Source organism: Narcine bancroftii, chromosome 3, assembly GCF_036971445.1.
Source record: "Narcine bancroftii isolate sNarBan1 chromosome 3, sNarBan1.hap1, whole genome shotgun sequence".
In the NCBI taxonomy this organism is placed as follows: domain Eukaryota; kingdom Metazoa; phylum Chordata; class Chondrichthyes; order Torpediniformes; family Narcinidae; genus Narcine; species Narcine bancroftii.
This window is the reverse complement of record NC_091471.1, coordinates 133,084,471-133,107,592: the sequence shown is the minus strand read 5'-3', so window position 1 is coordinate 133,107,592 and position 23,122 is coordinate 133,084,471. Positions and strand designations below refer to the sequence as shown.

The window sequence follows — 23,122 nt, the reverse complement described above, 5'->3', positions numbered from 1 at the left end:
GCTCTGTGCACGTGTGAGTGCCATTTCTTCACCCGTGGAGGTCGGCCATTGTTGGGAGAGACCTTGTACAGTGATGTCCAAGGTCTTCCCAGCTCCAGGTCTGTCACCATGGGCACTTGCCTTCCAGAGAGCCCCAGGATCTTTCTTCGAGGTGGCCTCTCTTCTTTATCAGCTTCTTTTTCTTGTTCAAGTTCTTGAAAAGTAACAGTCAGTTTATCTTTCTTAGGAGGCCTGCCAATAGCTTCCTGCAGTCAGTTAAGGCTTGTTTAAAACTTTTTTTGAAGAGAGTAGAGAATTCAAATCTAGTCGCACGTCATCACATGGCACGCCCCCAGATTATTTGAATTCTTGAAGGAAAGTTAGGAAGGGAGCAGCAAAGAGAGATCAATTTAGTGACTTCCCAATGCTTTTCAATTTAATATAACAGAGTTTCTGGCTTTTCCTTCCCTTTGCACCAATTAGGTTTCTGTCTTGCAGGTTTTCCAACATGCTCAATATTTGAATCAACTTGCAATGAGATAGCAAAAAAAATCTGTTCTAAAACCACTGCTCCCCCACCCAAGAGTGTCAATCACCAATAACATTAGCTGAAAGGAGCCTTAAATGGAGGTGAATACTTAATAACCATTTTGTAGAATTAAAAAATGACCACCCCAACACAAAAAGGGGCTTGACAAATGAAAGGAGCTGGCCTGGGAGGAGTAAGGAAAAGGAAAGTTTACAAAGAGGCAAATATAATTACAGGAGCAAAAAACTTGAGTTGAAAATTTAAATGAAAAGAAAAACAGATGTGAAAACTCAAAATTGATTATTTGTATCCCCTACCTGAGCAGATAATACATTTACTGAGGTTACTTGAGGCTTCATTTTAGCTGTAAATTTTTTTCCCTCTATATCAACTCACAGATTCCTGTATGTAAAAAATCTGGTAGTAATTATTAATGTTTTTAGCCATACTTGAGCTCAAGGCACAACCCCTCTCCCTACCTAGTGAACTGTTGTCTGGGTCAGTGACAGTGGTTAGTAAGGAGATATTTAAGATAGAAGTCTTTTCATAGGTTTTGGACATGTCAGGCTTGAGAAATACTGGAACAAAGTATTTCAAACTTTCTCTACAGCTCTTAAAGTTATTTTTAAACCTAATTCCTTAACGGTCTTATTTGGTATTGTTGAAAAGAATGGCATAACTTTAATGGCATCTTATTTGCATGTATAGCTTTTATTTCTCTTATGGCCTAGGCAGGAAGTGTTGTTTTTGTGGAGGGACTCGTGCTCAATAGCTACATGACATCATGTCAAGTTTAAATTTAGAGAAGATTAGATGCTCAATTTCTGATTTGAATACAAATTTTCAAACACTGGGGGAACCCTTGAATTTACTTTCATAATCTCCGATTTGATAATGAAGGTAGAAATGTTGACTAATAAAGGTAATTCCTTACTCTGATAATAATTTTTTTTTTTGCCAAACTGTCTTTTTTAGTGGGTTTTGATTTTTTTAATATAAAATAAGAAAATATTAATACAATGTAATTTATTTGAGTGAGAATGTGGGGTACCTTGGATAAAATTATATGATTTAAGTGTAATGTATCTTTTTAACTTTTAACATATATCCTTATGTACTCTGTATTTTTCAATGTGGAATTTCAATGTTAATAAAAATATTGAAAAAGATACAAATCTTCAAAGAACAGCATAGTTGGCATACCGGTTAGCGCAACCCCTTTACAGTGCCAGCAATCAGGTCCGGGATTTGAATCCCACGCTGTAACTTGTTTGTACGTTCCCCCAAGTGCCTATGTTTCCGGTTTCCTCCTACCGTTCAAAACGTACTGGGGGCGTAGGTTAACTGGGTGGAAATTGGGCAGCACGGACTCCTGGCCCAAAATGGTCTGTTACCATGCGGTGTTTAAATTTAAAACTTTTAATCACAAAACTCCTTACAAAATCATCTCACCTTTGCTCTTGCTACAACACACAGGGATTCCATGTCTATACACTTGGAGTTCCTCAGACATCTCTCCAGCAGCCGGTTCAGTTTAACCAACAATTCTGATTGTCTGGAAATTTAAAAAAGTTTTACAATATTGTCACAAAAAAAATGACAGACCACAGGTACTCCTCTACTTATGATGGTCCGACTTAGGATTTTTTGAAATTACGATGCTTTGGCTGACACTATATTTTATGATTAAAAATTGTTTTTCTTCCCAGTGTGGAATAAAAGATATTCAACATTTAATTATAAAATAGGATTTGTTTTAGATACATTTGCCCAGCTGTAGGCTATGGTACGTGGTCTGAGCAAATTTAAGGTAGACTAAGCTATGACGTTTGGTATTTTTCCACTTATGATGGGTTTATCGGAATGTAACCCCATTGTCCCCAGAACCTCGGGAGAAGTTAGTGAGGAAATAGCGGAGGCTCTGACAGTGATTTTTCAAATGTCATTAGAGACAGGTATAGTGCCGGAGGATTGGTGTGTTGCGCATGTGGTTCCTTTGTTTAAAAAGGGTTTGAGGAACAAGTCGAGCAATTATCAGCCTGTAAGTTTGACGTCTGTGGTAGGTAAATTGATGGAAAGCATTCTTAGAGATAGGATATATAAGTATATGGAGGGACAGGGTCTTATCAGGGACACAACACGGATTTGAGCATGGAAGGTAGTGTTTGGCCAATCTTATTGAATTTTTTTGAAGAAGTGACTAGGAATGTTGATGAGGGTAGAGCAGTGGATGTTGTCTATATGGACTTCAGTAAGGCCTTCGATAAGGTTCCGCATGGGAAGTTAGTTAGGAAGGCTAAATCCTTGGGTATTAATTTGGAGATAGTCAAATTGATTTAACAGTGGCTGGAAGGAAGGAGCCAGAGAGTAGTGGTAGATAATTGTTTGTCAGGATGGAGGCTGGTGACAAGCGGTGTACCTCAGGGTTCGGTATTGGGACCGTAGCTGTTTGTCATATATATTAATGATCTGGAGGATGGGGCAGTAAATTGGATTAGTAAATATGCAGATGATACTAAAATAGGGGGAATTGTGGATGATGAAGAGGATTTTCAAAGATTGCAGAGGGATTTAAACCGCTTAGAGGAATGGGCAGAAAGATGGCAGATGGAGTTTAATGCTGATAAGTGTGAGGTGCTTCATTTTGGAAAGAATAATCAAAGCAAGACATGTGTGGTAAATGGGAGACCACTGAAGAATGCAGTAGAGCAGAAAGATCAAGGAATAACAGTGCATTGTTCCCTGAGGTAGGAGCGCATGTGGATAGGGTGGTGAAGAAGGCCTTTAGTATTCTTGCCTATATAAATCAGTGCATAGAATATAGGAGTTGGGAAGTAATGATGAAACTGTACAAGGCATTGGGGAGGCCAAATTTAGAGTACTGTGTGCAGTTCTGGTCACCGATTTATAGGAAGGATATTAACAAGATAGAGTACAGAGAAGATTTACAAAAAGTGTTGCCTGGGTTTCAGCATCTGGAATACAAGGAAAGATTGAGCAAATTAGGTCTTTATTCCTTGGAACGTAGAAGGCTGAGAGGGGATTTGATAGAGGTGTTTAAGATAATTAGAGGGATAGACAGAGTTAATGTAGAAAGACTTTTCCCATTGAGAGTAGGAGAGATGGATACAAGAGGTCATGGGTTGAGAGTTGATGGGCAAAGGTTTAGGAGTAATATGAGGGGGAACTTCTTTACTCAGAGAGTGGTTACTGTGTGGAATGGGCTTCCAGGAAAGGTGGTGGAGGCAGAGTCAATTTTGTCATTTAATAAAGAGTTGGAGAAGTATATGGATGGGAGGGATATGGGCAGAGTACTGGTAAGTGGGATTAGAGGAGGATATTTGGATCAGTGCGGACGAGAAGGGCCAAATTGGCCTGTTTCCGTTGTGTAATCGTAATATGGTTATATGGTAAGTCGAGGAGCACCTGTAGTCATTTTACACAAAGAGATGCACAAAATTATTGCGAATTTTAAAAAAAAGTAGCCTGCCAAAGCTACAGCATTAACCCTCAAGGCAGCTTCCCATAATGTCCACAAATTTCTAAAATAACAATCACATTGTTCTAACACATTACTTTCAAATATAATTTCAAAAGGAGCAGCTTTGATGCCATGAAAATGCTTAAACAGCTGAATGGACAGCAAACTAGGTGGGAAAAAGAAGCACAATTTTCAGTTTCAAAATATCATACTGAAATCTAACTAAAGATCAGAATATTCATCTATTAACTGGATTCTGAAATGTGCAAACATTTAAAGCAATATCAATTATTTTGGTTTTCTTAACTTCTGAATGTTGTTGAGTCATAGATTATGTTTCAAACTGTAATTCTGACAGTACATAGAATTAATGCCAAAAAAAGCACAAAATATCAATGCATTATATACTGAAATTATTTGGTTTCATTTTGATGCATCCCATCCAGTGGAAAAAGGTGGTGTTGAGACACTAACAACTTAGGGATTTCTATGTTAAACTCTTCATGCATGGAATTTCCCAACTGTTGTCAATTTAATAGTCATGTTGGCAAGTGTTTCTCTAAAAATTTTTAATTTAGACACGTAGTACAGTGACAGGCCTTTCTGGCCCATGAAGCCACGCTGCCCAAATATCCCAATTTATCTAGAACTCCATACACTTTGAAGAGTGGGAGTAAACCAGAGTACCCAGAGGAAACCCACGCAGAAATAGGAAGTACATACAAATTCCTTACAGACAGCGCTTGATTCAAATACTGGGACATTGGCGCTGTAATAGCATTGTGTTAACCATGTCGCCTAAAGTTCTCATTCAGTGCGCTGACTACTGCAAAATCTAAACCGTTACAACTTCAGAAAATAAAAGTTAGAAGAGTGAAATTTGTCTTCAATGGTGGTGCAACAAGGCTATGATTATTTTATAGACATTTACATACAATCTGATTTTTATTTCTACTAATTTTTTTTTCTTTTTTGAGTTGTATAAATCAGGCAACTGATTCAATTTTGTGGATAAACATTGAGAACCAATTTTAGCCTTAGAAAATTTAAAATACTGTAATTCCTTACAAAACAACTTTTCAATAACTTTACATTAAGCATATTTATATGCACAGAATCTATACACCAAAAAAGTAAATTTTTTTAAAAATTGGAAAATTTTACTAGAGTGATTTTAATATTAAACCCATTTTATATATAAATAACCATATAACAATTAAAGTATGGAAAAAGGCCATCTCAGCCCTCTAGTCCGTACCGATTTATTATCTCCTCTAGTCCCACTTACCTGCACCCTGTCCATAACCCTCCAATCTATGCACCTATCCAACTTCTTAAATGACAAAATTGACCTTGCTGCAACCACCTCTTCCGGAAGGTCATTCCACTCAGCCATCACTCTGAGTGAAGAAGCTCCCTCTCACGCTACTTCTAAACTTTTGCCTCCTAACCGTTAACTCATGACCCTTCATTCCAATCTCACCTACCCTCAAGGGGAAAAGTCTATTCACATCTACTCCCCTCAATTTTAAATACCTCTAATAAATCCCCCCTCAAACTTCTACGCTCCAATGAACAAGGATCCAGTCTAATCAATCTTTCTTTGTATTTTAGATACTGCAATCCAGGCAACATTTTAGTAAATCTTCTCTGCATCCTCTCTACTTTATTGATATCCTTCCTATAATTTGGGGACCAGAACTGCACACAGTGTTCCAAAATTGGCCTCATGAATGCCTTAAAGCACACATGTCAAACTCTGGCCCGCAGGCCAAATTTGGCCCGCGATATAATTATATTTGGCCCGCAAGATCATATTAAATATATATTAGAGTTGGCCCGCTGGCCGCCGCGCCAGTATAGCGCATGCACACTGAAGGTGAAAATGAAGACGCCGGAGGTATGGAGGGATCTCAGAGTCCCGAATCCCGGGGATCGGAGCACCGCACTCAGCCCGCCCAGCTCCCAGACACACACAGACGCGGCTGGAGTTGGAGATCATCCTCGCTGGGTCTGCGCTTCAGCGGCGACGCCGGACCGAACGTCTCGTTGGCGATGCCTTCCCCCTCGCTCCGTGCGCGGCGGGCCCTGCCTCCCGCTCCTTTTGTTGGAGACGAGCCCGGCGCCGTGAGATCGCAGTTTAATCCCTCTCCAACCATGGGAGGGGGGTAGGAGCAACGTGCTCTTCTCAGCCAATTCCTCCACCACCCCGGACGCCGGCGTTTCAACTGGGGGTTCGGGTGCCTTTGTCAGGCGACCGACCTGTTGGTCCAAGACAAGGGGAGAGCGTACAAACTCCACACAGACAGCACCTGAACTCGGGTGAACGTGGAGCTGCGACCCCACATTCCACATCAGGACTGTGTGTAAGATTGGGAGCAGTGAGACGGAAGCTTATTTTGTTCCTGTGATTTAAGCCTTTCTTGGGGTGGGGGGGTGGGGTCCTTCTCTGACCACTTGCCTAACAATTAACCTAATCAGATGTGGAGTTACCACAATACAACAGTTCTCAACCTTTTTCTTTCCACTCGCGTCCCTGTGCCATTGGTGCTCTGTGATTAGTAAGGGATTGCTTAAGGTGGTCTGTGGGTGGAAAGAAAAAGTTTGAAGACCACTGCTTTAATCATCCCTCATTGACTCGTCATGTGCACGGTTTCAGACGCTAAAGGAAATGGGCCAATGACAATTAAAGAGTTTATCCAAAACTATTATTAAACATTTATTTTAATAAGAAAAAGTTTAACATTACATATGTTGAAAGAAGAGAAAACATGCAGATGTTGTTGAAAATTTTCAATAAATATTTAGTTCGGCCCTCGACTTAGTCCAAGTTTTTAATTTTGGCCCTCCGTGAATTTGAGTTTGACACCCCTGCCTTAAAGTCTCAAGATCACTTCCTAACTCCTATATTCTCTGCTTTGATTTATAAAGGCCAGCATACCAAAAGCCTTCTTCACCACTCTATCCACATGAGATTCCTTTCAGAGAACAATGAACCATTATTCCAAGATCTCTCTGTTCCTCTGCATTCCTCAATGCCCTCCCCTTCACTGCATATGTCCAGTTTTGATTATTCCTCCCAAAATGAAGCACTTCACACTTATCAGTATTAAACTCCATCTGCCATCTTTCAGCCCACCCTTCTAAGCAGTCCAAATCTCTCTGCAGTCTCGGAAAACCATCTTCACTATCCACAATTCCCCCTATTTTTGCATTGTCTGCATATTTACTAACCCAATTTACCACTCCATCATCCAAATCATTAATGTAAATTAAACAACAAGGGACCCAACACTGATCCCTAAGGCACAACGCTTGTCACCGGCCTCCATCCTGGAAGTTATCTACCATGACTCTCTGGCACCTACCTTCTAGCCACCGTTGAACCCATCTATCTCAACATTAATACCTAGCTCCTGAACCTTTGTTATCAACCTTCCATGTGGAACCTTATTGAAGGCCTTACTGAAATCCATATAGACAACATCTACTGCTCTAACCTCATCAACCTTCCTAGTCACCTCCTCAAAAAATTCAACAAGATTTGTCAAACATGACCTTCCCCGCACAAACCCATGTAGTCCCTGATCAGTCCTGCTTCTCTAGATACTTATACATATTATCTCGAAGAATACATTCCATTAATTTACCGACCGACCACCGACGTCAAACTTACTAGCCTATAATTGCTGGACCTACACCTGGAGCCCTTTTTAAAAAGAGGAACCACATGTGCGACACGCCAATCCTGCAGCACCACTGTTGAAAAAAATCACCGTCAGAGCCTCTACTATTTCCGCCCTGACTTCCCTCAAGGTCCTGGGGAAAATCCTGTTGGAACCCTTTATATGCCTCAAAAGTTCCAGCACCCCCTCTTTCCTAACACCTACATTTTCCATAATCACCCCTTTTGCTTCTTTTATCCCACATGATTCAATATTCTTTTCCCTAGTTAGTGAATACCGAAGAACTCATTTAATATCTCACCCATCCCATTCAGCTCCGCACACAGTTGTCCACTCTGATTCTCTGAGGGACCAATTTTATCCTTCACTCTCCTTTTGCTATTTATATATTTGTAAAAACTCTTTGGATTTACTTTCACCCTGTTTGCTATAGCCACCTTCTTTTCACTTTCTTAAGCTTATTTTTACAATCCTTGTATTTTCCAAGCATCTCGTTTATACCTTGTTTCTTATATTTAATGTAGGCCTCCCTTTTAATTCGAACCAACTTTCTAATCTCCCTTAAAAACCACAGTTCTCTCGAACCTTTGGTTCTGCCTTTTATTCTAACATGAACATAGAGATTCTGCACCCTCAAAATCTCCCCTTTAAATGCCCTCCAATTTTCCTCTACCTCCTTCCCATAAAACAAATCAGCCCAAACCACTCGATGCAAATCCCTTTTCATTTCTTCAAATCTGGCTTTCCCTCATTCAAAAACCATAATCTTTGGACCAGACCTATCCCTTTCCATAATTATATTAAAACTAATGGTACCATGACGACTGGATCCGAAGTGCTTCCGAACACACACCTCAGTCACCTGCCCAATCCCATTCCCCAGTGTAGATCCAACATTGCCCCTTCTCAAGTGGGTACCTCAACGTATTGCTGCAAAAAAACTATCCTCCACACATTTTACAATTCTAATCCATGCAGCCCCTTCACAGAATGTGTTTCCCAATCTATATTAGAAAAATTAAAATCCCCCACTAACACAACCCTGTGCTTATTACAAATCTCTGCAATTTCTTTCGCTCCCAATGAAGTTAATTCCTCTTTAAAAAGACATACTGTATATAAACATTGATATCTTACAGGTATCAGTAAAAAATTATTTAGATTTAATTGAAATACAGATGACCAATGTTCCAGAAACTGTTGCTCATTCATGGGGGACACGTTTGTGCAATACTATTACAGAGCCAGCAACCAGGTGTATGTTCATGTAATTTCCTCCAGTCTCTGTTTGTTTCTCTCTCGTTATCCGGTGTATATTTACCTCCTGCATATTGTGTGTGTATATATAGAGGTTTGCCTAACATATTGACTCTGTTGTCCCTTTTGCATCCCCGAAATAAATGTGTGCTTTGTACCTCAACTTTGGTCTGGTTCTTAACCTGTGCGACCCATACGAACCCGAACAGCTACATACTTAAGGTCCAAAACTACTGTTCAAATATTACTTTCATAAATCCACAGAGATCTACACTTTATCAGCTTCTAGTACTCAGGGATCCTAATGTCCATAACTATAGAAAAACTGAAAAGTTTAATATATTGTATATTTAAAATGTTACTATGTATATTTTAGAAAAAAAATCAAAAATTAAATATTTTAGAAAACTAGAAAAACGGACAGATCTGTTAATTAAAAAAAAACTCCTGCTTAAAAATTTCCAATCCAAAAGCCACAATTCTTAAACCACAAAGCTTTGGAAAATTATGTAGTAATTCCCGCTGTGTTCTTTTCAAAAATCATGGCAAGCCTAAATACTATTATTTTCTGCATTACTTAAATAAGGTTTTATTAAATTGTTTTGGATATTTACTGATTCAACCTTACACATAATCAAAATACTAGTTGGTTACAGAAAGTTATTTACAATTGTGATCTTCCATCCTGTCAAAACTAACCTGCTGGGTTCAAACGCAGGGGATGCCATTGGTGAGAGTTCCAAATTGAAGAAGATGATGCCTTCTGCAGGCCGACTAGGTTTTGGAGTAACAAGTTCACAAGATACTTGTGCAAGGACCCTGAAATCACAGTTGAAAACCATTTAAGCAACTTCCTTTTCCTTTTTAAGTTATTTTTATTGAAGTTTACAATAATACAAAAATTAAACAGTACAATTATATAATAAAATACAAATTAAAAGAAAAAAAGCCCATAAATTCAAAACCCCTGCCACTATAAAAGGTTGGGGAAAAAAATCTAACACGTGGGTATCAAGTGACAACAACCTGGAAAGAGACAGCGCAGCATCAAAGGGTCTGACAACCCTAAAACTTTACATTATGATAATGGTCCATAAAAGGGGCCCATGTCTTTATGAAATTAGTATTTGTGTGGGTGGAGTATTATCTTTCCATTTAATTAAAATTGCATGTCTGGCTATCAACGAACTAAAAGATAAAATTTAGTTTTGAGTTGAAGTCAGTAAAACGTCATAGTCTTGAAATAATCTGAAAAGAGCAATTAAAGGGCAAGGTTCCAATTTAACCTGAAGAATCACCAATGTTTGTAAAAAAATCTTTCCAAAGTTTTTCTAAAAAACCTTCCTCACTACAGACCGTAGGCTAAGGAACTTTCAAAGTGATTTTTCATGGTGTAGTTAAAAGCAAGGACAGTAAGGGTGTGGGCAGCCAGCCTTGGATAACTAAGGAGATCAACAAAGACATTAAACTAAAAGCTTGTGCATTCAAAGTTGCCAAGAGCAGTAAAATCCAGAAGATTGGGAAAACTTTAAGAAGGATCCACCAACTGAAAACCTACTTAAAGGACAAATTGGGAAGCAGACTGAGGTTACCAGAAGGAAGCAGCTTTGAATATGTGATTACAGACACAATGATAATTAAAAGATTTATAATAAACATGTACATCAAGCTGCAAGAGAAAGAGAACAATGAAATAAGCTGTAAACCCAAACAAAAGTGGGAACAAGATCTAAACAAAGATAAAAAATGAAATATGGGAAAAGCTATGCTCCGGAACTATGAGAAATACAATAAACACGAGGTTACGCATGATACAATATAATTGGTTACACAGGCTACATATCACACCCCAAAAGTTAAATAAATAGGACCCAACAGAATCAGATAGATGTTTTCACTGTAAGAAGGAAACAGGAACAACAGTACATGTAATTTGGGCATGTGAGAAAGTGGAAAAGTTTTAGGAAGATCTAAATCAAGTATTAAATAAAATCACAAAAAGCAACATACCAAAAAATCCAGAGATCTTTCTTCTAAGTAATACAAGAAGTAAAGAATTAGGCCACAAACTGGACGAAGTGCAAAAAAGATTTATTATGATAGCCTTAGCTGTAGTAAAAAAATGTATAATGTCAACTTGGAAATCAGAAGAGAGCCTGGGAGTACAGCAATGGTACATGGAAATGAATAAATGTATTCCATTGGAAAAAATAACATGTAATTTAAAAAAGTCACACTACTTGAATAAATTTGGGAACCATACATGGAACACAACAGAGAGGGCCTACCGTGGACCTCCACCCCCTAAAATGATAGAATGAGAAGAATGACCTGATCCAGTGTGTAAAAGTAGATGACACAATTTTCTTGTTTATTTTCATTGTGTGATGACATTGTTTAATGGGTTTATTGTATTGTATATGTTGAACGTTTAATGGGTTTGGAGGGGGGTGGGAAGGAGGGATGGTAGGGAGGGGGGGAAAAGGGGAGAAAATGACTGTGTATATTCAAGAGGGAAATGTTTGTGTGTATTTTGATTAATAAGGTTCATAGTGTGAAAAATAAAAAATTTTTAAAAAAGAATCATGAAGCAAGCAATAAAGAAAGGGAAGGTAGACAATGAGAAAAGATTAGCACAAAATATAAAAGTGGACAGTAACTTTTTATAATTAGATAAAGTGCAAAAGGGTGGCTAAGTGAAGGGTGGACCCTTGGAAGATAAGAAGGGAGAATTGATATTGGATTATAATGAAATTGCTGAGACTTTGAATGACTTTTTTGTGTTGGTATTCATGGTGGAAGACACGAAGAAAGTGTCAAGAACATATGTTATGGATGGGATGAGAGGTGAGGACCTGGATATAATAGTTATCACTAAAGAAGTCATACTCAGAAAACTTGAGTGTCTAAAGATGGATAAATCCCTCATCCTGATGGAGTGCATCCCATGGTACTGAAAGAAATGGCAGAAGTTATAGTCTGGGCTTTGGTGATAATTTACTAAAATTCTCTGGACTCTGGCCAGGTCCTGATGGATTGGAAGACAGTGAATGTCACACCACTATTCAAAGAATTATGTAGGCAAAAGGCAGGGAACAATAGGCCAGTTAGTTTAACATCTGTAGTTGAGAAACTCAAAGCTATTATTAAATAAAAATTAGTGAGGCATCTGGAGTGAAATGGATCCATCAGGCAGACACGGCATGGATTCAGCAAAAGGCAGGTCCTGCCTAACAAATTTACTGGAGTTAAATTTGCACTGTAGATAAAGGGGAGAACAGGTGGATGCTATTTACCTAAATTTTCAGAAGGCTTTCGATAAGGTGCCGCATAAAAGACTTATCCACAAGATAAAGATGCATGGAATAAGGGCGATGTATTAGCATGGATAGAGGATTGGCCAACCAATAGAAAGCAGAAAGTGGGGGTGCAGGGGTGATTTTCTGGTTGGAAATTGGTGGTGAGCAGGGTGCCCCAGGGATCAGTGCTGGGCCTGCAGCTGTACATAGTATACATAAACAGTCTGGAAGAGGGGGGGCAGAGTGTGGTGTATCTAAGTAAAAACACAATGCTGGAGAAACTCAGCAGGTCAAACAGCATCCTTTATATAGCAAAGATAAAAATACATAACCAATTATTTCGAGCTTGAGCCCTTCATTAAGATATGGAAAAATGTCAGCAGGTATTGAACAAAAAAGTAAGGGGAGGAGCATGGTCCCAAAGGCAACGGGGAGGAGCATGGTCCCAAAGGCAACGGGGAGGAGCATGGTCCCTAAGGCAGGAGGTAAAGGGTGGAGATGGGAAAGAGGGCACAGCAGCAAGCAGGAGGAGGAGGGATGACTCAGTGAATAGAAAGGGAAGAGAATGGAGAGCTGAGGGAAAGAAGACAGGGGGAAGGGGAGAGAAAGGACTGCAGGTTAGCAGAAACCCGCGAGTCGAGCCATCTGGCTGGAGAATGTCTAGACAGTGAGAGAGAGAAAAAAAAAATCAGGTGTTGTTGAAGACACCGAATTGAGTGGAAAAGCAAATTGTGCAGAAGATACAGAGAGTGCTAGATTAAGTGAGTGAGCAAGAGTCTGGAAGATGTGAGTGAGGTTATCCACCTTGAAAGGAAGAATGGAAGATCAGAATATTATTTAAATAGAAAGCGATTGCAAATATGCTGACTTGCCGAAGGACTTGGGAGTGTTTGTGCATGAATCGCAAAAAATAGGTTTGCAAGGTTTGCAGGTACAGCAGGCTATCAAGGCAATTGATTCTCGGCCTTCATTGCTCAAGGGATTGAATATAGAAGAGAGGTTATACTGCAACTGTTCCAAGTATTGGTGAGACTGCATCTGGAGTACTGCATGTAGTTCTGGTCTCCTTACTTGAGGAAGGATATACTCACTTTGGAGGCAGTGAAGAGGAGGTTCATCAAGTTGATTCCAGGAATGAAGGGGTTGGCCTATGAGGAGAGTTTGTGCTGTCTGGGACTGCATTTGCTGGAATTTAGAAGAATAAGAGGGGATCTTTTAGAAACAAAATTAAGAAAGGCATGGATAGAATAAAAGATAGGTAGGTTGCTTCCATTGGTAGGGGAGTCCAGATCCAGGGAACATAGCCTCAAGATTCAGGGCAGTGAATTTAAGACAGAGATGGAGAGGAACTGCTTTTCTCAGAGGATGGTGAATCTGTGGAATTCACTGCCCTTTGAAACAGTGAGGGCAACTTCAGTAAATATGTTTAAGACAAGGTTGGATAGATTTCTACATAGTAAGGGAATTAAGAGATAGAGGGGAAAAGGCAGATAGATTGAGATGAGCCCAACATCAGATCAGCCATGATCTCATTGACGTAGCAGCCTCAACAGGCTAGATGGCCTACACCTGTTCCTATTTCTTATGTTCACTTGTCAGAAGACTGAAGTAGGTAATGCTACCACCCACCATTATGTCAACCTTCTACAGGAGCTCTATCAAGAGTGTCCTTGCCAGTTGCATCACAATGTGGTACGGCTGCTGCAGAGAAATGGATTGCAGGTCAATCCATAGGACATTAAGAGTGGCAGATGATCACTGGAGTCTCCCTCCCCGCCTCATCAACGTGATCTACTGGGATCATTGTCTGAATCATTGAGGATCCCTGCAACATTGCACACAGCATCTTTCAGCTGCTCCCATCAGGAAAGAGATGAAAAGTATCAAAACCAGCACCATCAAGCTGAGGAATAGCTTCTTCTTTCCATGAGCGATGAGAATGCTGAACGACTAAAGGAACTACTCACACTAACCATCTGAGACTCATATTCATGAAACAATATTTACTTGTATATTTGAATACTTGTCCTACATATGTATTGCTTGTATGTCAATTGTGTGTCTGCATGTTTTGGACCAAGGACCGGAGAACACTGTTTCATCAGGTTGTACTTGCACAATCAGATGACAATAAACTTGACTCGACTTGAAAACAGGCTGGTAAAATACCAGTATCAGTCATATTAAAGTGAAGCATCAAGGAAGCTTTGTATTATGACAGGTGTATTTTTTAAAATTTGTTAAAGTCGACACTTACACATGTAAGTGTAACTAAACTGTCAGGATGAGCTTTCCTCATGACCTGGTAAAATAATGGATCTTGCTAATTAAATGAGGAACAGTATATTATTTCTCATTTTAATTTCATTAATGGCTTCCAGATCCAACTATTGATTTCAGATGCCGATTTTGCTCTTTTCCTTATATGCGAGGACCTTCAACTTTAAGGGGTTGGAAATACTTAATAGAAAAGAGGAAGCTCACAAAGTTCAATGTTTCCATAATGCAGCATAGCTAGTAAGAAAGACAAGGACAGAAATAAATTCAAACAAGTCAAAATTAATCCATCAGAGAATAACTGGTAATGCTTAAACCCTACCCCCCCCCCCAAACTTCAGAATCATGAATTACATCGCTGACAAAAGAATTACCTTGTTTTACCAAGTTCCACAATACAACAGCCAAATTCAGTTCCAAATGTTATCTTGATATTCCTATAATCATATGTCCGCCTTCCATCAAGACGCTGTTGATTTAAAAAAGGTCATCAACAAAGCAAATGAACAAACTTGCAGCAAAACATGATATCAATATTCATGATAGGTTAAGGCTTGTTTAAATATCCTTGAACACAAACCTCACTACTTATTTCCCAAAACATCAAAGGGAAAAGAAAAATCAACAAAATAATATATTTACTTTGATTATTAATTGGAATACAAAAATGGGGACCTCTCAGTTCCAGTAAAAATCTACTTGAGAATACCACTAATCTCACCTATTCTATGTTACTTACTCGTGCCAGAAGTCAACATGTCTAATTCCAGTCTGACAAATGCTGCCTGCACCTTTTGTTAACCCATACAAGGTGTAATGGAGAAGCAGAGTCCACCACCAAGTGGCGCTGCTGCGCTCCTGTTTGGAAGACACACTACCTGCCAATCAAGGTCAAGGACTCACCCCAAGCCATCAAAGTGACCCTTAAAATTGGCTCAGGTGAATCACCTCAGTTTGCCCCTGCACTTGGCCACAGCAACCAACAGGGCCCACACTAATCCTTACGATTGGCCCCCTCCAGCTTTGCCCCCAGAACTATAAAGGGCCATGTGGCCGTTTGTTCTGCCTCTTTGGACTCCTCGTGGCATGTAAGTACCACCTTCCGTACAGGGTTGGGGTGAGTCTCGAGGCTAGGTAGCAGAGCCATGTCCGTACAGGTCAAGAGGTGGGGGCACATAATATCACCTTGATCTGATTGTTGAGTGTGTATGCTTTTGTAACTTCCCCAGTTTGTCCGTTTCCCCCTCGTCATCTGAAAGTGTATATTTACCCCCTGCATATCGTGTATGTGTAGAAGTTTACATATTGACCCCGTTGTTTCAATTCCATCCCTGAAATAAAAGTGTGCTTTGTACCTGCACCTTGGTCTGGTTCTTAACCTGTGGGACCCACACGAACCTGAACAACACAAGGTAACTTCAATCTCTCCAAACCATGCATGAAAATTAGAACCATAGAACACAACAGCTCTTTGGTACATCTAGACCAGTGGCTTTCAAACTGCCTCCTAAACTCACATTCCACCCGAAGCAATTCCTATGCTATAAATGCTCTGTGATTAGTAAGGGATCACTTAAGGTGGTATGTGGGTGAAAAGAAAGTTTGAAAACCACTGTTTTATCGGATCTAATTGATTCGTTATGCACACGGGTTCAATACTCCAAAGGAAATGGGCCAATGACAATTTTTCTCAATCAAAATATTTCAGTAACAATCAGGACTTTTGCAGTGGTTCTCAACCTTCCCTTTCTACTCACACACCACCTTAAGCCACCACAGAGCACTTATGGCATACGGATTTAAGATGGAATGCAAGTTTGGGGAGCAGTTTGAAAACCATTGATCTCGACCAAGCCAAATTGCTATTCTGCCTAGTCTCAATAACCTGCTCCCACACCCTAGTCCTCCATACCGCTCCCATCCATGTACAAACCTTATTTTTCTTAAAACAGCAGAATTGAGGCCCACATTCACCACTTCCACTGGCAGCTTGTTCCACACTCTCACGACTCTCTATGTGAAGAAGTTCTCCCTAATATACCCTTTATACATTTCACCTTTCACACTTAACCCCTGTCCTCCAGTTCTGGTCTTGCCTCAGTAGAAAAGGCCTACTTGCATTTTGTCTATCTGTATTTTGTATTAAATCTCCCCTCATTCTTCGACACTCCAGGGAATAAAGTCAAAACCTGTTTATCTTTCCTCATAACTCAGTTCCTCAAGTCCTGTCAACATCCTTGTACATCCTCTCTACATGCTTTCAATCTTATTGATATCTTTTTTGTAGTTTGGTGATAAAAACTGCACACAATACTCTAAATTTTGTGTCAGCAATATCTTGTATAACTTCACAACATCCCAACTCTGATACTCAATATTTTGATTTAAGAAGCCCAAAGGAGGGAAAAAAAAAATCGATCCATCTACCTGTGATGCCACATTCAGGAAATTATGTTTCTGAATTCCCAGATCCCTCTGCTATGCTGCACTCCCTAGTGCCCTACTGTTTATCATGTAGGATCTATCTTGGTTAGTCCACCCATAGTGCAAAACCTCACTTGTGTCTGCATTAAATTCTAACTTGTAGGTGCGCTAGGCACACAGCGAGGAAGAAACCATGCAGAGTCGAAGGGGAGTTGAACCAACTGCTTTACTGATTCAAAAGCCACATGCTTAGGAACCCTCTCCCAGCAGCCCCCGCAACCTGGAGGGCAGAACTGATGTCAGCTGCCAGGCTGTGAACTTGCCCTGCACCCAGAGCTCCCACAGTCAGATCTGCTGCAGAATTGCTCGCGACTCCTTGAACCGGTTCACCTGTTACATGGCCGAGTCACCACATGACCCTCCAGCACCTCAGAACCGGCATTAGGAGATGTGGGGTCCACAGCCCACACCTCTAGTCCGTTTGGGTGGCCGACCTAGTCAGCATGGAGGTACTACAGACACAGAGTGTTCCAGGTCAAGGTGCGCCGGTTTGAGGTGGTCCATGGTGAAGATCTCACAGCTGCTCACATCAAAGACACACATATTTCCGTTCCGACACACCACCTCGCACGGGCCTTTGTACTGCTGCTGAAATGAAATCCGATGCATTCCTCTGCGGACAAAAGTTTAATCGCAGTCCCGGAGGTCCTTGGGGACAAAGGAACGAGGTTGGGACAGGAGCTAGTGATCCTACCTTCTCATGAAGACTTGAGCACTGCTGCGGGTTTCTCCTCGCTTGCAACCGTCAGTGGGGCACCATATACCAACTCTGTCGAAGACATGGCTAAGTCTTTGGGAACCATGTGGATGCCAAGAAGCACCCACAGGAGCTCATCCACCCAATCCAGGCCTCGGAGGCGTGCCATCAGGGTCAACTTCAGGTGCTGGTGGAAACGTTCTACCAGGCCATTGGATTCCAGATGGTCGGTCATGGTGTGGTGCAGTTGGGTCCCAAGTAGCTGTGTCAGAACCGACCATAGGCAGGACGTGAACCGTGACCCCCCCCCACCCCCCGTCTGAGGTGATGTTGGCAGGCAGACTGAAACATGCAACCCAGCTTGCGATGAGGGCTCTGGCGCAAGACTCCATGGACATGGCGGCAAATGGTGTGGCTTCTGGTGAACCTGTCAAACAGGGAGAACAGGTACCTTGCCTCCAGGAGACTGGCAGCAGACTGACAACAACCACATGGACATACTCAATCCTCTTGTGGATTGGCTGAAAGGCTTGAAGAAGGCCTTCACGTGCCCAACCTACTTGTGTAGGCTGTGCCAGGCAAATCTATCCGCTACCAGTTGGCAGGTTCTCCAAATAGACGGGTGTGGCAAACCATGCAGTTCGTCAAAAATGCAACACCTCCAAGCAGCTGGAATGGGCCAGTGGACATGTCACAGAGGAGCTTGCTGCCTTTTGGGCCGATGGGGATGCCCTCAAGTTGCAGGCCTGAGACTATGGTGCAGTAGGCTGGCATTTCTTCTTCCAGCTGCTGAGCCTTGGCAAGCACAGTGTAGTCCAACCCTGAGGACGGAATGCACCAGGTGAATAGAGGTGTAAAACAGAGCATCTGTCATGACGTTGTTTTTCCTGGAGATGTGTTTGACAGTGGTGGTATACTCCAAGATGTATGATAGGTGGCATTGTTGCCATGCCGACCCTGGATCCAACACTTTGGCAAATGCTAAGGTAAGGGGTTTGTGGACCATGAAGACCATGAACTCACGCTCTTCCAAGAAATAGCAAAAAGTGCTGGAACATGAGGTAGAGGGCTAGCAGCTCCCTGTCGAAGGCACTGTATTTCAGCTCTGGGGGATTGCAGGGGCCAGCTGAAGAACGCAAGTGATTCCCACTGACCCTCAATTAGTTGTTCCAGCACATCACCGAGTTGGAAGCGTCAACCATGAGGGCTGTGGGCACATCCACTCATGGGTGTACCAGGAGGATGGCGTTTGCAAAGGCATCCCTAGCCTGCTCGAAAGCTGCCACTGACTCCATGTCCCAGGTAACTGTCTTGGCCTCACCGCACACCAGGCCTAACAGGGGTCACATGATTCAGGCTGCTAACGGTAGGAATCGATGGTAAACATTGATCATGCCGACGAACTCCTGTAGGCCCTTGACTGTACTGGCCCTGGCAAACTGGTGTATGATCTCGACTCTCGCCAGTAAGGGAACCGCTCCATGCGATGCCTAAGAAAATCAAGGCCGACTGCCCATACTGGCATTTTGTGGGGTTGATGGTCAGCAGAGTTGGCGCAGGTGCGTCACATGCTCTTGGTGCAAGCAGGTGGCGATCAGGATATCATCTAAGTAGACAAAGACGAAATCCAAACCGCGTCCCAACATCCTTGAGACACTGGAACATCTGTGCTGCGATCTTGAGTCCAAAAGGCACCCATAGGAACTTGAAATAGGCTGAATGAGGTGATGAGGGACATCGCTGGGGTGGACAGGAACCTAGTGATACCCGTGGACCAGGTTGAACGTGGAAAAGATATGCCCCACGTAAAGTCCTGAATGTGGGAGACTTGGTAGCCTTCTGTCGTTGCCACATGGCCTCCAACCTCTAACCGACTTGGGCACCACATGCAGCAGAGAGGCCCACGGGCTGTCTGCGTACCTGTCGATCCCCATCTCCTCCATTTTCCTGAACACCTCCTTGGTGAGGTGAAGTTTGTCGGGAAGGAATCTGCAAGCCTGGGTGAGTAGTGGTGGTCCTTGAGTAGGAATGTGGTGATACACACCATGCTTAAGGGTGACGAGAGAATTACAGAGTAATAATGGTTGGGAACTCTGCTAGTACTCTGGCAAAGTCCAGGTATGGGGCCGTTAACTTGGCTTCACCGAGTGAGAAGGCCTGAAAGGCATTCACTAGGCACTGTCCCTTAAGGTCCACTAGGAGGCAGTGTGCCCGGAGGAAATCTGCACCCAATAATGGCGGTAATACAGCTGCCAGCATAAATGACCAGGTGAAACTGCTGGAAATCCTCCAGCTTGGTGTACCCCAATCTTCCCCCCCACCCCACCCCTCCCAGCTCAGTGAACCTCAGTTCACCCCTCTCATCCCTTCAGCTCAGCGAACCCAAATCCTCCCCTCCCACTCCTCCAACTCATAACCCCAGTTCACCCCTCCCATCCCTTCAGCTCAGGAAACCCAAGTTTTCACCACCATTCCATCTCGGAGAACCACATCTTCCCCCCACCCCCCCACCCCTCAGAGTGCTTGAAGAAACCCCAGGTTGAAGAAACCCAGTTCTCCCCCTCCCGAGCTGGGAGAAACCCAACTCATCTCTCCCTCCCCAGCTTGGAGAAACACAGTCCCACACACCCCCTCCCAGAAAATGGAGAAACCTAATTCCATCCCACCCACTGCAGCTCGGAGTAACCCAATTTTCTCCCCCCCACCTAAGATCAGAAAAACCCAGATCTTTAGTCTACCCCCCACCCCAGCTCAGAGAATTTTAGCTCTTCCCATTCCTACTTCCAACCCACCCCAAGTTCAGAGAACCCCAGCTCCTTTCCCCCGGGTGCTTTCTTCCCCCACCCCGCCCCTCCACCCTTCATTGCCTCGCACCGCCCCTGCAGCCCTTCATTGCCTTGCCCCCTTGCAGCTTTACATTGCCTCAGTCCCCACCTCGCAGCTCTTTATTGCCTCCCCCAGTTTATTCCCTCAGTTCTTTACCTCTTCCAGATCTTTATCCCTCCCCTGTTCTTTCCCCACCCTCCTTTATCCCCTCCTCACCATTCTTTATTCCCCCTCCCTGTTCTTTCCCCACCCTTCTTTATCCCCTGCCCTGTTCTTTCACCACCCTTCATAACCCCCACCCTGCTATTTAACCTCGCTGTTCTTTATCACCTCCTCACTGTTCTTTATTCCCCCTCCATGTTCTTTCCCCACCCTTCTTTATCCCCCTCTATTCTTTCTTTTCCTCCGCCCTGTTCTTTCCCCACCCTTCTTTATCCTTCTCACCCTTCTTTATTCACCCCTCCCTGTTCTTTCACCACCCATCTTTATCCCTCCTCCCCATTCTTTCCCCACCCTCCCCGTTCTTTATCCCTCCTTTCTTTCTTCCTCCTCCCTGTTCTTTATGCCCTCCTGTTCTTTATGCCCCGTTCTTCCCCTTCCTCGGTTCTTTATTCCCCCTCTCTTTTCTTTCCCCACCTTTTTATTCCCCTCCCTATTCTTTATCCCTCCTTTTTCTTCGCCTTTCCCTGTTCTTTCACCACTCTTCTTTATCCCCCTCCCAGTTCTTTATTTCCCCCTCCCCCGTTTTTTATGCCCCCCCATTCTCTAGACCCCTCCCCCATTCTCTAGACCCCTCCCCCATTCTCTAGACCCCTCCCCCATTCTCTAGACCCCTCCCCCATTCTCTAGACCCCTCCCCCATTCTCTAGACCCCTCCCCCATTCTCTAGACCCCTCCCCCATTCTCTAGACCCCTCCCCCATTCTCTAGACCCCTCCCCCATTCTCTAGACCCCTCCCCCATTCTCTAGACCCCTCCCCCATTCTCTAGACCCCTCCCCCATTCTCTAGACCCCTCCCCCATTCTCTAGACCCCTCCCCCATTCTCTAGACCCCTCCCCCATTCTCTAGACCCCTCCCCCATTCTCTAGACCCCTCCCCCATTCTCTAGACCCCTCCCCCATTCTCTAGACCCCTCCCCATTCTCTAGACCCCTCCCCATTCTCTAGACCCCTCCCCCATTCTCTAGACCCCTCCCCATTCTCTAGACCCCTCCCCATTCTCTAGACCCCTCCCCCATTCTCTAGACCCCTCCCCCATTCTCTAGACCCCTCCCCCATTCTCTAGACCCCTCCCCCATTCTCTAGACCCCTCCCCCATTCTCTAGACCCCTCCCCCATTCTCTAGACCCCTCCCCCATTCTCTAGACCCCTCCCCCATTCTCTAGACCCCTCCCCATTCTCTAGACCCCTCCCCCATTCTCTAGACCCCTCCCCCATTCTCTAGACCCCTCCCCCATTCTCTAGACCCCTCCCCCATTCTCTAGACCCCTCCCCCATTCTCTAGACCCCCTCCCCCATTCTCTAGACCCCCTCCCCCATTCTCTAGACCCCCTCCCCCATTCTCTAGACCCCCTCCCCCATTCTTTATACCCACCTCCCCCTGTTCTTTATACCCACCTTTCTTTCTTCCCCTCTCCCTGTTCGTTCACCACCCTTCTCGATCCCCCTCCCCGTTCTTTATGCCCTCCCGTTCTCTAGACCCCCTCTCCTGTTCTTTTCTTTATACCCACCTCCCCGTTCTTTATCCCTCCTTTCTTTCCCTCTCCCTATTCTTTCACCACCCTTCTTTATCCCCCTCCCCTGTTCTTTATATTTCTCCTTCCCCCTTTACACGATCGCAACTCTCCCTCCTACTCCTGGAGCCGCTGCTTTTCAAACTCTCTCACCGCCCTCGAACCCCGGCGCCAAGATCTCTGCGACCCACGAGAAGAAGTGACCCGTCGCCAAACTTTGCTCGGAGACACACGGTCCATACCTGTCCTTCGGTGATAGCCTGCAAGATAAACTGTCTCTCACAGTTGGATAATGGCGTTTCCCTCATTTTCACGCGATGGCCGCCCCAACCCGCCGTCTACTTTGAAGCGGCGCGTCTCTGACGTCATCAGACAGCGACTGGAGGAATGTCAAATGACTCTGCTGCAACGTAGAACGAGCAGCTCCGGCATTTAGGCCAAGATGTTAGTGTCGAGCAAGTTAACAAACTGAACTAATACTATCTAACTGCCCATGGTTCATCCCCCTCTATTCTCTGCATGCTCTTATGCCTAAGTGTTCCTTATATACTTCCTCCACCTCCTTCTGCACCGTTTCCTCGCGACCTGTTCCTTGGACCACGCCGACATTGCTGTCTTTTTTTTCGGACAGGGTAAACCAGAATAAGTGTGAGGCATTCCTCTTTGTAATGGGTCTGACCAGTTCACCATCCCTGTACAGCCAGATCTGATTACCTGATGGTGTTAAGGATCTGGTTTGGAGCGGCTGAGGCCCGCAACAAGAATTGATCAGAGCAGATGGCAAAGGTCCACCAGAAATTGTAGTACCCCCTCTCAATAATGGGGAAGAATCTGGTATCAGATGCAGTGCTCTTGGGACTGCTGTATGTGGTAC

The 23,122-nt window shown here is 43.3% G+C and overlaps 1 protein-coding gene across 1 annotated transcript in view; it reads right to left on the bottom strand.

Moving 5' to 3' along the window:
• exosc9 (exosome component 9) overlaps positions 1-22,615 on the bottom strand; it is a 43,037-nt gene extending 20,422 nt beyond the window's left edge. The window contains exons 1-4 of the mRNA XM_069925159.1: positions 22,491-22,615; positions 14,883-14,977; positions 9,632-9,751; positions 1,961-2,063 (exon numbers count right to left, since the gene is read on the bottom strand). Of these exons, the coding sequence (XP_069781260.1) occupies positions 1,961-2,063; positions 9,632-9,751; positions 14,883-14,977; positions 22,491-22,556 (384 nt within the window). The 5' untranslated portion in view covers positions 22,557-22,615. The remainder of the gene's footprint in view (positions 1-1,960; positions 2,064-9,631; positions 9,752-14,882; positions 14,978-22,490) is intronic.
• Between the last annotated feature and the right edge of the window lie 507 nt (positions 22,616-23,122).